This window comes from Notolabrus celidotus, chromosome 10, assembly GCF_009762535.1.
Source record: "Notolabrus celidotus isolate fNotCel1 chromosome 10, fNotCel1.pri, whole genome shotgun sequence".
In the NCBI taxonomy this organism is placed as follows: domain Eukaryota; kingdom Metazoa; phylum Chordata; class Actinopteri; order Labriformes; family Labridae; genus Notolabrus; species Notolabrus celidotus.
Genome location: NC_048281.1, coordinates 5,142,006 through 5,156,894, shown reverse-complemented (window position 1 = coordinate 5,156,894; position 14,889 = coordinate 5,142,006). Strand labels below are relative to the sequence as shown.

The 14,889-nt window shown below is 39.3% G+C and overlaps 1 protein-coding gene across 1 annotated transcript in view; it reads left to right on the top strand.

The window, feature by feature from the left end:
• wnt10a (wingless-type MMTV integration site family, member 10a) overlaps window positions 1–13,498 on the top strand; it is a 30,364-nt gene extending 16,866 nt beyond the window's left edge. The window contains exon 4 of the mRNA XM_034693295.1: window positions 12,419–13,498. Within this exon, the coding sequence (XP_034549186.1) occupies window positions 12,419–12,973 (555 nt within the window). The 3' untranslated portion in view covers window positions 12,974–13,498. The remainder of the gene's footprint in view (window positions 1–12,418) is intronic.
• Window positions 13,499–14,889: the final 1,391 nt, after the last annotated feature.

Sequence of the window (14,889 nt, the reverse complement as noted above, 5' to 3'; positions counted from 1 at the left end):
AAGATGACGTTTCTCACTCATATGAAATGCCAGGCTAAAGAGATCACTGACTCTACTACCGAGCCACAGGTGGTTGACTGGTGTATTAATGTAAAGTGCCGTAGAACAACATGCGTGGGAAGAGTTTCAGCTTTATTTGGCTCTTCACCTACTCCCTGACTCCTTTCAGACATTTGACATTTGTTTTGTTTTGGTCCTCACGAACAAAGACACAGCAACTAAATACTTAAACCTTCTAGATGTCTCTTTAGTAGAGGGTGATGAGTATTCTTTTGTAGTTAATCTGCACCTATTGCACAATAACTCAAGCCTGCTTTAAGAGCAGGCTCATACACTGGTGTGTTTACCATGTGATGTGCTTTCTTTAATGCTCAGCTGCAACGAGAAGAACTTGCAACAAATTGTTTAAAAAATAAATGACCTCAGGTACTCCCTGTAAGGAACTGTGATAAGGTCAGAGATGCTGTACTGTAAAACTACAAATGATGCAAAGCGTGTGTTATCAGACATGGCACTTCATTGCTTCATCAAAGCCCATAAAATACTGTAAAACTGTGAAAACAATGATGAATCTAGAGCTGAAACCTCTTGAACTTGATCCAAACCAGCAAAAGTGGAACCCCTAAGATCCTTTTATGCCTAATTTAACCCTTGAGCGATGATTAACTGCTCTGGAGAGCCCATTCAAGTTAATTCATTGACTCAGAGGAACCCACACGAAAAGCAAAGTGTGTTTGATCAAAAATAGCAACATTAATGGGGGGGTTAGTCCTGTGCTCCTCAGAGGCCATTTCATATCATCAGTGGTTTGCTGGGCATTCCAGAGTCCTGACAGAGCATTTGATCTGACCCACCACAAAGTGTGCGCACACTGCATGTGCACACACACACACATTGAGTCATACCCATAATAACCTTACAACAGTTCTCTTAAGCGCAAACACTCAAACATACACGTAAATATACGCAGAGGCGAAGGCTTCATAGTAAACCATCAGCAGGTGGAAGTGCTTATGCTGGTAATAACATTTTATTAGAGTCTGTAAATGAGAGCTGTGGACATTTAACAGTGAGTAAACACTACATACACAAACACTCCTGCTTACTGTGTACTGTGGAAATGCATATGCTCAGTAATTGCATATCATTGTGTTCTCATGTGTGCGTGCGTATTTGTCTGCTGCTCTTAACTGTTCTTTTGAAGCAAGGCGTTTGATTTGTTTAAAGTGATGTCTGGGCTTAATGTGCTGCTGTGGGATTTGTTTGTGTGCTTTGATATTGCCTTGGCTTTCTGCTTGGCTTTAAAGCTCCTTTGGTAGATTTTCTTTGAACTGACAAACATGAGGCGGTGTGCAGACTAGTCTGCTGTTTGTCAGAGACCGGGGTCGCTTGCAGGACACTCAAAGGTTAGGTTATGATTTTCCCCAAAGACATTTGCAGCGATGACCCTACCAGTTTGGCAGCTGATTAAATTCAGTGCACCCAACATAGGCACAAATTAAACATGTAAGAGCACAGTGTAGCTGGTTGTGACAGGAATTAAAGATTTCCCAAACTAAGCCTCTACCTGGCAACATCTGTGTTTAAACAGACTCATATTGAAAGTGTTGATCATTATTGTAAATTGATATTGAGACATAATTCACAACATTTCTTCTTTTAAAAAGTTAGTCAAAAGTCACATTGTAGACACAAGACATGAAAAATATGGGGTGCTGTTTGTAAAGTTGTGCTCTCCGAAAATAACAGCAACAATTCTCCACATTTAGCTCTAAAATGTCTAAATGTAAAAATGTAGTAAAAGTAGTTAAAAGTCACTTTTTGATCACATTTAGAGCAAAATTTGTGATCTTTTTATACTTTAGTTTTTGTCTTGACAAATATATTTAAGTCTAAATCTCTGTTGAACCTAAATGCTAAATCTAAATCGGAATGTTAAATGTTAAATCTAAATAATGAATCTAAATGTTAAATGTTAAATCTTAATGTTACATGTTAAATATAAATGTTGAATATAAATATATATGTTAAATATAAATGTTAAATATAAATATATATGTTAAATGTTAAATATATATGTTACATGTTAAATATATATGTTAAATGTTAAATATAAATATATATGTTAAATGTTCAGTCTAAATGTTAAATCTTAATGTTAAATGTTAAATCTAAATATTAAATATAAATATATATGTTAAATGTTAAAGCTAAATGTTGAATATAAATGTTGGCATGTTAAATGTTGAATATAAATGTTGGCATGTTAAATATTAAAACTAAATGTTAAATATATGTATAAATCTTAATGTTAAATGTTACATCTAAATGTTAAAAATAAATGTATATGTTAAAGCTAAATGTTAAATATAAATCTAAATGTTGATTGTTAAATATCAATGTTAAATGTTGCTCTACGATCCTAAATATTAAGCTAATATGCAAATTCACACTGCCGCCCAGCGGAAATACAAAAAAAAAAAGCATCTTAAATCCATAAATATATCCCAACTATAGTCAGTCAGTTCTGACTCTTATGGGTTATCCTGTTTTTATGACATTTCGGAGCTAAAAGTGGAGAAATGTAGCTGTTATTTTCAGTGTGCACAACTTTACAAACTGCGGCCCATAGAAAACAGTCTTCAAATTATGAATTCATACAAAACACATGCAAACATTAGCTCAAAGTAAATAACCAAGATATGGAATCACACAAGCGCTTTGAACTGGAAAGATAATTTATGTTGTGGGAATCCTCTGTATGTCATAGGACTTTCCCCCTGCAAAAAAAGCTTCTCTGTAAGTCATCACCGACTCCTTCATTATCACTGAGTCAGGGTTGACTCAGCCAAATCATGATATTTGGTCAGGATGACAGAATCATGTGTAACATAAAGCTTAGAGGAGTGTGGTAACACTTAACCTTTGGCATACTGCAATCATGGATCCCCACTCACGTGCTGTGACGAACGACTCACTGCTGTATTAGATAATATTTTAGGAACATTACACAACTAATGCTTTCAGGGATGAGTTATAAAACAAGATTGACTCAAACTGTGTTTTTTTCCACGTATTTTTGATTCAAAAACTGCTCAAATGTAGCTTGAACTCTGCTGGGGGACCTGGGTCCATGCTCATCTAATGACAGCATTCAGACCCATTTCATCACATTGTGGTAACAAGGCTAGACGCAGGCTCTGATCTGTAGTTTACTCCATGCACTCCTCTTCATATTACAGCAGTCATCTGCTTCAGTATGCTGTACTTTTCCCTGGTCTACTGTATTTCGTAGCCTGCAGTCCTAATCTGCCACCAACATGTTGTATTTGATCTCCGTCTGGGGTTATTTTATAGGCGCCTCTGTCTCACTCTCTCAGCCAATTAGAACTTGCCAGATGTTTGTGTCTAACTGTGGTCCGCTATTGACTTTGATGCAATTACTCCCAAGTGTGCTCTCAATGAACGTGGATGTTATAGGGTATATAAGCAGGTTACAGTTGTGTTATCCAGTCACATATTTGCTGTAGACATAACTTCAGATCATGACCAACTTACATGGCAAGTTCTTGCATGACTGGAACAGGGCTTCTACTGCATAACTGTCACGTTTCATCTATAAATCATCAGCTCTCCTCCTCGTTTAACATGGTAACCTATTTTACTCCTCTCAAAACCAGACTGAAGGCCACTACTGAGTCTCTGGACACATAAGTATGCACTAATGTATCTGAAAGTAAGTGAGTTATGCAAAGTGTTCGCTTCAAGCAAGCTTTTTATAGCATGTATGAGGCAACCCACATTGTGTAACATGTACAATATTTGTATATTTCCCTGCCCACGCTGCCAAGAAAATCACAGCCGATGACAGCTAAGACAAGGGTTGTGATTCCAATCTAATCTATAAGGCTAATAACAGCAGGACATGATGACTAAGCATAGCAGAGTATCGGTTTGATGGGCAGGTGATTCATAATAACACCCACACACGCTTAGAGATACATCAAAATGCCTTTGTGTATCAAGAGGTGGAGGAGCAGCAGAGATAATCTAAAGATCACCTCCCCTTCCTGTCATTCTCCTCTCCTCTCACCTTTCCTCACCTCCACGTTTACAGTACTCTCCCCTTCAGCCCATCCCCCATCCTCGCATGTCTGCAGGGCTAGAACAAGGCAGCAATAAATCACAGCATCAGTTGTCTTCCGTTTTATTCAGTATTGAAGTTGGATATCATTAACACATTTGGAGACAGACGCAGAGTGTTTGTATCTGTTGTGTCTTTATCCCCTTTCTTTGTTACTCCCAGTCGTGGCCTCAGGTACCGAAAGGAGGAACAGGAAGAAATTAGAGAGTCCTAAACTTTTATCTGATCATCAATTAACCTGCCGGATCTACAGCAGTCTGGATCTGTACAAATCTAGCCACAGTCATTTGGTTTTAGGGTGACTGGAAGTTCATAAATCAGTGTGATCAGTAAAAGTTAAAATCCCTTTCTTTGAAAGCTCATCTTCAGACTTCAATGACGTCCTCGTCTTCTCTTGTACAAGATGTACTGAACTAGTGTTCACCTTGCTTTTTTGTCAGATAGATCTCATTCTGCCACTCATGTCATACTGACAGACCACTTCTTCTATAGCAAGAACAGACAGCTTTCCTTTTTCCTGTTGAGGTTTGGGATGTACCTTTTTGTTCTGTCAATTACACGTCAAAAGAAAATTCTAAACCCCCCCCTCCTCAAAGTACTCCTTACCTGGAGTTCTTTTGCTGCGGATTAAGGAGCAAGCAAACCCTTTATCACAGCAGCTCTGTCAGAGCACAGCGTGTTATTCATGGATAAGTCCTCTCTGAAACTGGTGTTTGCATCTGAAGTTGAATTACTAGATGTATTAGAATTAGCTTTATATATCTCTTTCACATTTTGGCAACAGAGGCAACGTTTTTTCACCCTTCATCCAGAGAGTTCATAATCTTTAAACACTGAATTAAAACTGTTACCAGCATCAAAATGTCTGGTTGTTGTCTGATCGGTTGTCAGAAATGACAATCTCACAAAAGGACTCTGACAGAATTCCAACTGTTTCAAAGCTACCGGTGTTTTTGTTGAAAGAGTGATTCTGTTAACTGGTGAGTTTCAGCAGAATGTGTCTCATTGTTCCACAGATACAAAACTCTGAGTCTGTGTCTTTGATATTTGACAGCCTGTACGTGACCACAGATAATGTAATTATAAGCATCAAGTGACTTGTGTGCTTAATGTCTCGCTTTGCTTTCTCCACTAAAAACGTCTGGCCACTGAATATTTGTCCTCTCACGTAGCTTGACACACTATTGTTCTGTGCTGTACCTCCTTTGCCAAAGTGCATGTGCACAACATCATCGTTGTTTACACGCTGCAAAAACTCAAACCTAGGAAAGTGTTTTGTCTTATTTTTAATAAAAAATATCTCATGACAGTTAATATAAATCAAAACGTCTTGATAAACATCTTATTCTGAAATATTACAAGCACAAACGATGGCCTGAGTTGCTTCTAATGAGTGAAAAATTGTCAAGTTTGGTAAGCGAAATGTACTTAAATTCTTGAATTACATTAGCCTGCATACATTTTTATAGACAATATCTTAAATAAGAAGTTTATCAGGACTTGTAATGTCAGTTTGGCTTATTTTAAGTTTAGATATATTTTTTAGAAGACATAAAATTACAAAAACACAATTTTTTCCCATTTTTTTGCAGTGAAACAGTAAATAGACCTATTGGTTACCACGTTGGACTTCAAATGATTAGCAACAAGTTGTAAACCCAGTTCACTGTCTGTTATACTAAATTTAACTTTCACATTGCAGCATTATCCGTTTAGTGACGAATGTGTCATAACAACAATTACATGGGTCAAAATGTATGCTTTGTTGAGCCCTTTAGCCTCCAGGTAGCCTAGTCCTAAACGCCACTCAAGCTATCTACTGAGAACAGCACTCATGCAGGATTGTAACAGTGGATGAACTTTGATGCTTTTGGAAACAATAAGTCCTCAACTTAAAGTAATAGTATGTTAAATGTTCACTTAAAGTCAACATTTAAGCTAGCTTTTCACTGCTAGTTGATTATAGAGTTGCCACCCGTCCCGTTTTTCCCAGAATTGTTCTCTTTTTATACCAGATGTCCCGGGAAAATAAAAATCTCTCCCGGGACACAATTTGTCCAGTTTTTTGGGGAAAATGCAAAAATCTAATTTGATTTCCTTCGTTCTGTAGTCTAGAAAGGTCCCCCGTGGTTCTGCGGCTATTTAAAGTTGTCTCTGTTTTCTTCCCGTCTATGCATATGTCACACTCGTCCGACCTAGCGCTCAAAGCGGCTCAAGCAGGGAGGGAAACCTGACCAAAGACAGAGAGACAGAAAGCTGAATTGAAAGTATTCTGCGCTGAGGTCTTCTTTTCACCAATTTTTGGCGTCTCCATTTGAAATGGAAGGAGAGACGACTGACGAGGAAGGAGATGGAGCAAATAGGCTACATGCACGAAAAAAAACGATATACTAGCTACAATACTGACTGGGCGACACTGTCAGAGTTTGAATGGGTACGGCCGACCCAGGGAGACAATTATTCCTCCACATGCTATTTGTATCTGGCAAAAATCTCCTTAACATATGAAGGGAAAAACACATTGGAAATCCACACATAAACAAAAAAGCCTCAAGCTGTGGTATCAAACAACAAAAACAGGCGCCCATTGCAACTTTATGACCAATAAAGGTTCACCAGAAGAAGACAAGATTGCAGTGGCAGAGCTTACCAGTGTCCTATGTCCGAATTTGATGTTCATTTGGTCGGTCTGAACTGGTAATAGTGGCTGAGCCCTCCGCCCCAAACAATTGGCAGTGTCCCTTTTTTTCACAAATTCAAGGTGACAAGCCTAATTGATTAGCAATAGCTATCTAGCTTACTTGGTTTACTTAAAGGCCCTGTGAGGAGTTTTCAACTGGCTGAGAAACAGACTGAAAATGATACTGGTGCCTCTTTATAACCTTCAATAGCAAACTAGTCCATCAGCAGCAACACTGACACCTTCTCTTCAGAAACAGCCTTTATTTGACTGTTTTCATGGAAAATAATCACATTGCCTGATAAAGTTGACTGTTGAACACAACAGGAGGCGGCTTTTGTTGAAAACACGACTTTTTTCATCCATAGGACAAGAGATAAGAGGTATCACTTTGTCCACAAGGGGGGCGCAAGAATCGATACAAAACAAAAGTTCCTCACAGCACCTTTAAGCTATATAAGTTAGTGTAAACCATTCGATTTTGCCTTGCCTCCAAAGTTCTCATCACTTTATTTCTTTTGAAGGTTCTTCAATATGCACTTTATCACTACATACATAATACTTACTCAACCAGACATGCTAGCAATTTAATCATATGTTTACGCAGGAACACAAGCTGTTAGATTTACTCCTTCAACTTCTGCCGCTGTGTTTTGGGTGTTTGAAAGGATAAAACATAAACAGTAACTTCTAACTGTTGTAGCTTGAGATGTAGAGATTTACTCTTACTACAGTGTTTTCATGCGTAGGTATTAAAAGCTCAACAGGCCTTGCCAAACCCTGAAAGAGACTGAAGCAGTGGAAGGCAACAGTTTTGTAGTCACTTCTATACTTGGATACACAAAGGAAAAGATAAGAAACATGTAACTGAACTTCATAATTCCTCTACAATTTGGCATTCATTTTTCCCTCAACAAAATGACTCAGGCTAATTTCATTCTACAAACACTTTACAGCTGTTGTTGTTGTATTACCATCCTTTGAAACCTCTATCCTGCTGGGAGTGAACCTTCAAACAGTAGTAATGTGGATGCAGTCATGACTCCTAGGTCAGTTTGTGTCTTTAAGGTTTAAGTGGGTTGGAGAGTTTTATGATTACAGACTTTGCTGTGTGTTTAAGGCCAGCACATTTGTGAACCTGGGGTTGCAGCTGCCCCTATGTAAAAACAGAACCCAGTGCTGCAGTTTGAACTCGAGTGCAAGTGCTTTTCTGACTATTACAATGCCATTTACTTTAAAGTCTCTCAGCCTCTATCTCTCCATCGTTAATCTGAGCTTCTTTCAAATATGTTTTTTTAAAACCAACAATAAAAGTGAAAAGATTTTACTCTGTCAGAAAATACACCAACAAGATATTTTAGGACAGACATCAGTGTTCCTCACTTTATTATCTTAAACCCGCAGCATAGGTTTTGACTATCTTAACATCTGTATATCTTTATATGAAAATATCCTCACAAAGATTGCGTGCATGCATCTAATTTAGAAAAATCTCATAACAACATAAATAATGCATTGTCTTTAAGTTAAGGAAACATTGTTTTTCTAATTATTATTTGACTTCAAGATGATTTCATTATTATCCTTCCATGGGTTTTGCAACAGGAACCAGATTTTTTTTTAACATTACTTTTTTTAGACTGTGACTGATCCCTATTAACTTTGGCAAACACAAGTGTTATCATTTGCCGCTCTTTTTCACTTATTCATTCCAAACAGATGAGTCAAGTGGCTCAGTTTATCTCTATTTCATTCCCTCGTCCACCACTCTGCTCATTCATGCCCCAGAACAAGGAAACATGTTTTTTTTTTCTCCCTCTTTACACTGCATGGTTTGCTCAATTGTGAAACTCCACTGCACAGCCTGAAGGAGAGCCTTAGAGCACGCAAACCAAACCCACCAGGGTATTCAACAACTTGTTCTTGTTCCTTTTTTGAGGTGAATATAAAAAAAGGAAAAAAGAACAGGAAAAGGGGGGGATTCCATTTTTGGCATCAATCCACATTAACATTTACTTTCGGAAAGTTAAAAACTGGATCGTCATTCTCAGCAGGGTACATGAGAGATCCCTCGTGTCTCTATTTTTTCCCTCTATCTTGTTCCGACTGCTGTTTTTTTAATGAACGAGATCCCGGGTAAATAATGGATGGGGCCTGTGATTTCGTAACAAGGTACTCTGTGCTCTTCTTCGGAGAGTTTCTTTTCTGAATTAAAGTAAGAGGAGTCAACAGGATTAGTTTTGCACTGACACAAACACATAGAGACACACAACACAGTACTGCTCATAAAACCCTCCATACAGTACCATGTGCACACAAGCATCAACATATAGTGCACACACAAAAAAGCATGCACTTACCTTGTTCCCTTCATACAGTACCATGTGCACACAAGCATCAACATATAGTGCACACACAAACAAGCATGCACTTACCTTGTTCCCTTCATACAGTACCATGTGCACACAAGCATCAACATATAGTGCACACAGAAGCAAGCATGCACTTACCTTGTTCCCTTCATACAGTACCATGTGCACACAAGCATAAACATATAGTGTAGACACAAACAAGCATGCACTTACCTTGTTCCCTTCATACAGTACCATGTGCACACAAGCATCAACATATAGTGCACACACAAACAAGCATGCACGTACCTTGTTCCCTTCATACAGTACCATGTGCACACAAGCATCAACATATAGTGCACACAGAAGCAAGCATGCACTTACCTTGTTCCCTTCATACAGTACCATGTGCACACAAGCATAAACATATAGTGTAGACACAAACAAGCATGCACTTACCTTGTTCCCTTCATACAGTACCATGTGCACACAAGCATCAACATATAGTGCACACACAAACAAGCATGCACTTACCTTGTTTCCTTCATACAGTACCATGTGCACACAAGCATCAACATATAGTGCACACACAAACAAGCATGCACTTACCTTGTTCCCTTCATACAGTACCATGTGCACACAAGCATCAACATATAGTGTAGACACAAACAAGCATCACTTACCATGTTTGAATCAACTGCCCTTAAACTGGCCGGACCTTCTAAGGTCTCATTTAGCGTGGGTGACAACGAATAAGTGGGTGTTTGAGGAGATTCACATTATTGCTAGCACATGTGTGGCATGTGTTTAACCGTGCAAGTGTCCAGCATGTGTGTGTATGCGTGTGTGTTAATAGGGGTTGCAACAGCAGCAGCATCTGTCATTGCACTGGGTGGCCTGGTGTACCGTTCCTGTTGGTAATTGGATCCTAAAGTTTAGGGCAGGTGATGACTGATAAACACATGCACACACGCACACAAACAGACATCACTGATACACACACATGCATAAAGCCTATGAGGAAACGGATTGGACAGGGATTATACTACATATGATATTTACATCTCTGTGTTTGTGTGTCTATGTGTTTGTATTTTTGGGTAATTTGGTCTCACACGTGCCCTCGCAACTCCAAAGACTCTGGGGCAAATTCATGTGTGGATTGTGGCAGCTGATAGCACCATCAGTTGCTCCCCTTATTGCCTTGACTCAAGGTTTAATTCACAAAGCAAATTGCGTGAATGATATTCATTTGCAAAAAAGTTTTGCAGCTCTTTGCAGTTAGCGCCTGTTTACATCTGATTGTGTTGATGGAGCATCAGCATCTCCACTCTCTTATCCTGAAATCTTTGTATATGCAGATGATAAGCTGAATGACGAACACTTCGACCTGTTGATTTTGATGTTGATTCATGACAGATGTGATACAAATGTCCCTGTTTATGGCAAAGCTCTCTCCCTGAAGCCAGTAAGACCAACTCGTCCAACGACAAAACATTCTCACGCTGCATGCATATCAGCCCAGACCATCTCGACGCAGGTGGTGTGCCCTGCATATGCTTGGGTAGGGCCTCCGACAGCCTCAGACTGATTTAACCCCTGGTTATAATAATAGGGATGTCAAAGTTGCATTAACAGACCTTATGCACAGATATAATGTATAAAATTTAGATCTTCCAGGTGTGAAATTGTCATGCTCAGTGGAAATTTGACATTCCACCGGAATACTGTAATGCAGATGTTCTGAACAACTAATTCCTAGTCATTTAAATACAAATTTTTATTGTGACTGACTATTCTAAAGGATAGAAACACCCAAAAAAACAGTCAACATGGTCAAACGTAGGATCACAGGGTCTGCGGGTAAAGAATGTCACGTTGGTTTGCAAAGTGTGGCTAACGTCACTATAGCTAGCACCACCAGCCTTTGCACCTTCTTACATTTAAGCATCTACATGCCTATGCTGGTTATGCATTACACGGGTTGAGTGGCTATATGTCAGTTCAACCAGGCTACGCACAACTTATCTTCATTCTCTAGTTTGATAAACTACCAAACGGCGCCTCGCTTTGAGATGCCATCTGCTATTTGTGTTTATATCCAACAAGTATAGCATTATAGCATTAGAACATTGAGGCAGTGGCTGTCAACTGGAGCTAAAGTCCAAGCTAGTGATGGGTGGCTGTGCTACAATTTAGACACAACTTTTCATTGGCATTTTGGAACTTTAATGATAATAATAATGAATCTAACCGACTAGTAATTCTAGTTGCGATGACCAAAGCGACAGTTTAAATCGTTCAGTCAATAAGCACATCTATTGCTACCACCGATTCATAGCAGATGGTCAAATTTAACTTAAACTGCATCCCACTATCATCACTGGTGTAAACATTTGTAAACAAGGTTCATTTTCATAGAAGGGGCCCTAAATTAAAGCATGGCTGCCCATTTAAAACGTATGCAAACCACGCCGCAGCTCAGAGGCGTTCTTTGTTCTGCAGTGCAGTTTGGGGAGCATTTATCACTTTTGTTTGCACTTTGTTACACCTGATCTCTTTGTCTCATTCGCATGGTTTGGTCCTCTTTTTATTTCTTTTTGTAAATTAAGATAAAGACACATCGGAAAGGTCCTCTGGTTTAGAACGTTTTTCATTCAGTCATGCTTTTCCTAGGATGTAATAAAAAACAACAACAACATACACTGGCTATTGATATCGATTTGGTTTTACCATAAAATCAATAAAGTAAAACAATGAAACATGAACCATGAAACCATTATAGTGAAAAAATGTAAATAATCTCATGTTGTGATTCTTAATGATCATGCATCTCTTGTGTCTTGAGTTAATATGTGATACCATGAGATGAATAATGATGCAGCCTACTGTTTGGGTAATGCCTGCATCCATGTGTGTTATTTGATATCAGTATGTTTGACAACATGCACAGAGTTAGACCACCTGGCTTCCTAAATGCGGGACCCCCTTCAGGGCATGAAGTGTGAGTTACCACACAGTGGTGTAGTGACTTGCTATAAGACCAAACAAGAAAACTGAAGCCACAATGATAAATGGCATGCAGTCTACAACTCCTCTGGCCAGTTTATATTGAACTGTAATGTATCCATTATTCAACACAGTCATTAATCCTTCTCATTACCTTTCTTCCCTCCCTCCTCTCACTTCCTCACTCCATCCCACTCTCTTTTTTTGTCTGTCTCCAATCTGTGCTCTCTGCAGGTGGTACTCGACCACATGAGAAGGAAATGCAAGTGCCACGGGACATCCGGGAGCTGCCAGCTGAAGACCTGCTGGCAGGTCACCCCAGAGTTCCGGGTGGTGGGCTCAATCCTCAAAGAGCGGTTCCACATCGCCACGCTTATCAAGGCCCACAACCGAAACACCGGGCAGCTCGACCACTCCCACCACAACAACCACCACAACCATCACAACCACCACAACCACCACCACCACCATCACCATCATCAGAACAACCACCACAATCACCACCATCACTCACACCGACGGCGGCCGAGCATCAATGAACTGGTCTACTTTGAAAAGTCACCAGATTTCTGCGAGCGGGACCTGGGGTCGGATTCGGCAGGCACACAGGGCCGGATCTGCAACAAGACCAGCCCTGGCATGGACAACTGTGAGAGCCTGTGCTGCGGGAGAGGCCACAACATCCTGCAGCAGACACGGAGTGAACGCTGCAACTGCAAGTTTCACTGGTGCTGCTATGTGGTGTGTGAAGAGTGCCGAATAACAGAGTGGGTCAGTGTCTGTAAATGAAGAAACACACACTAAGAGACTAAACACAATACAGAGAACAAAGAGAAAGACATTTTAAAATAAAGACTTCTAATTTGAAAGGGGAATATGACTGTAATACATGTGCCCCATACCTTTTTGCAGTGGACTGCTGTTTTTCCAGGAGTGTGAAGCAGTTGAGCCAGCAGAAAGATAGAAGGTTATGGCTGAATGCATGTGCACAAGCGGCATATGTCGAAAGCTGCCATAAGTGATAGAGCATGGATGTTTACTGCCTTCCTATTGGAAAAAGGAACAAAGTTCTATCAGATAAATGTCTGAAAGCTCCTTGTCGGACATTTGGGCTCTGAACTTCACAAGTTATTGTTGCTTCATTAGCATATGCAGCATGATATATTGCTGCATGTCATTCAGGTGAGCAAGGAGGAACTCGAGAGTGAGGATGAGATTGCATGCAGAGAGAAATAATATTGCTTCATAGCAATAGTAATATATAAGTTGAAAAGACTGATGCCTCTCATGAAACTTTAAAAAATGAGGAAAACATCTGTTTTCTTTCACGTCATCCATCATCATATTTACATTTGTCCCTACATGAACTATATGATGTCTTACAGCATAAACACAGTCATGTTAAACAGTATTTGCCATGTTCCCTGTTCCCTTCTTACAGAGACGAACACATCATTTCACACATCACAAGTCACATTAAAGCACAGGATTGGACACGGCAAAGCCCTTTTAGGGTACTTAAGGATTCAGGGCCTTGTTCAAGGCCGGTTCAGAGCAGTTCATGTTTATAGCAATTATGATACACTGAAAATAATATCAAAAGATTGTCTAACCCAACTGACATTTAAAGAAGTTGCACCAAATAATATTACTGTGTCATCTGCATAATGGGCAACCCTGCCTACATTGATGATGTTTCTGAGTAAATACATAACACATGTTGGTTGAGATAAGCAAACTGGGGGAAAAAATGATGTTCTCATGCAGACCAGAAGGTTACCTTAACACAAACCTTTTATGATAGATATCATTAAACATAAGGGAGGACATAGCATCACAATGAAAGGTTGAAGCAGAGGTCAATCAACAGACTGATCAACTGATCTAATAACCTGACTGTTCGCTTCTTCCTCTGATTCCTCACACGAGACATTTACAACAGAAACCCTTTCCTTTCCCAGAATAATCGTGTGTTGAAACAAATCCACCTAAAATCAACTTCCAATAGTGTTAGAACACGGTAAGTTTAATTATGTGACTCCATTTGAAAATTGCTGTTTAAAAACCATTGTGACAAGTGTTTGTGCTCGAGTAATTTTATCAAACTGTTCTGTGTGTTGTCTGTGGTGTGCAATGTAAGAGGACTGTCAAAGTACAATGCACAGTGTCCCCATAGTTAAAAAGTACATTTCATCTTCGGCATAATCTGAACAGCATTGTAAATAAAACTGATGGATGCTGCACAAATTCCATTGATACATTAAAAGTGCCTCTGGACATAGAGTGCACATTGAACAGGCTTCAGTTCCTCACACTCTAAACATCCTAAACTATTATCAAAGTGTTTCCTATCTCGTGATGCAATGTACTGTGTGTGGCACTGTAAGCTTCTTGTGATGTATCGACACACTTCTTCACACTCCTTCGACATTTCAAATAGGGATATTCTGGTGTCAAGTAAAAAGTATTTAAATAAGATCTATATGGATTTCTGCCTATGCACACTTTGAAGATCAAATCTGATCTCAATAAACTTTTTAAGAGTGAGGCTCCTTATAAGACAGAGTAATTTATTTCAAGAAAATGTGTTTCTGTGTTGAAAGCAGAGGGGAAAAAAATCTGGAATTATGTTGCTGGTGTAACACATGATTTTGGTTCTGATAAGTAGTTTGCACATACAGAACTGTGTCCAGGAAAACTCTGGG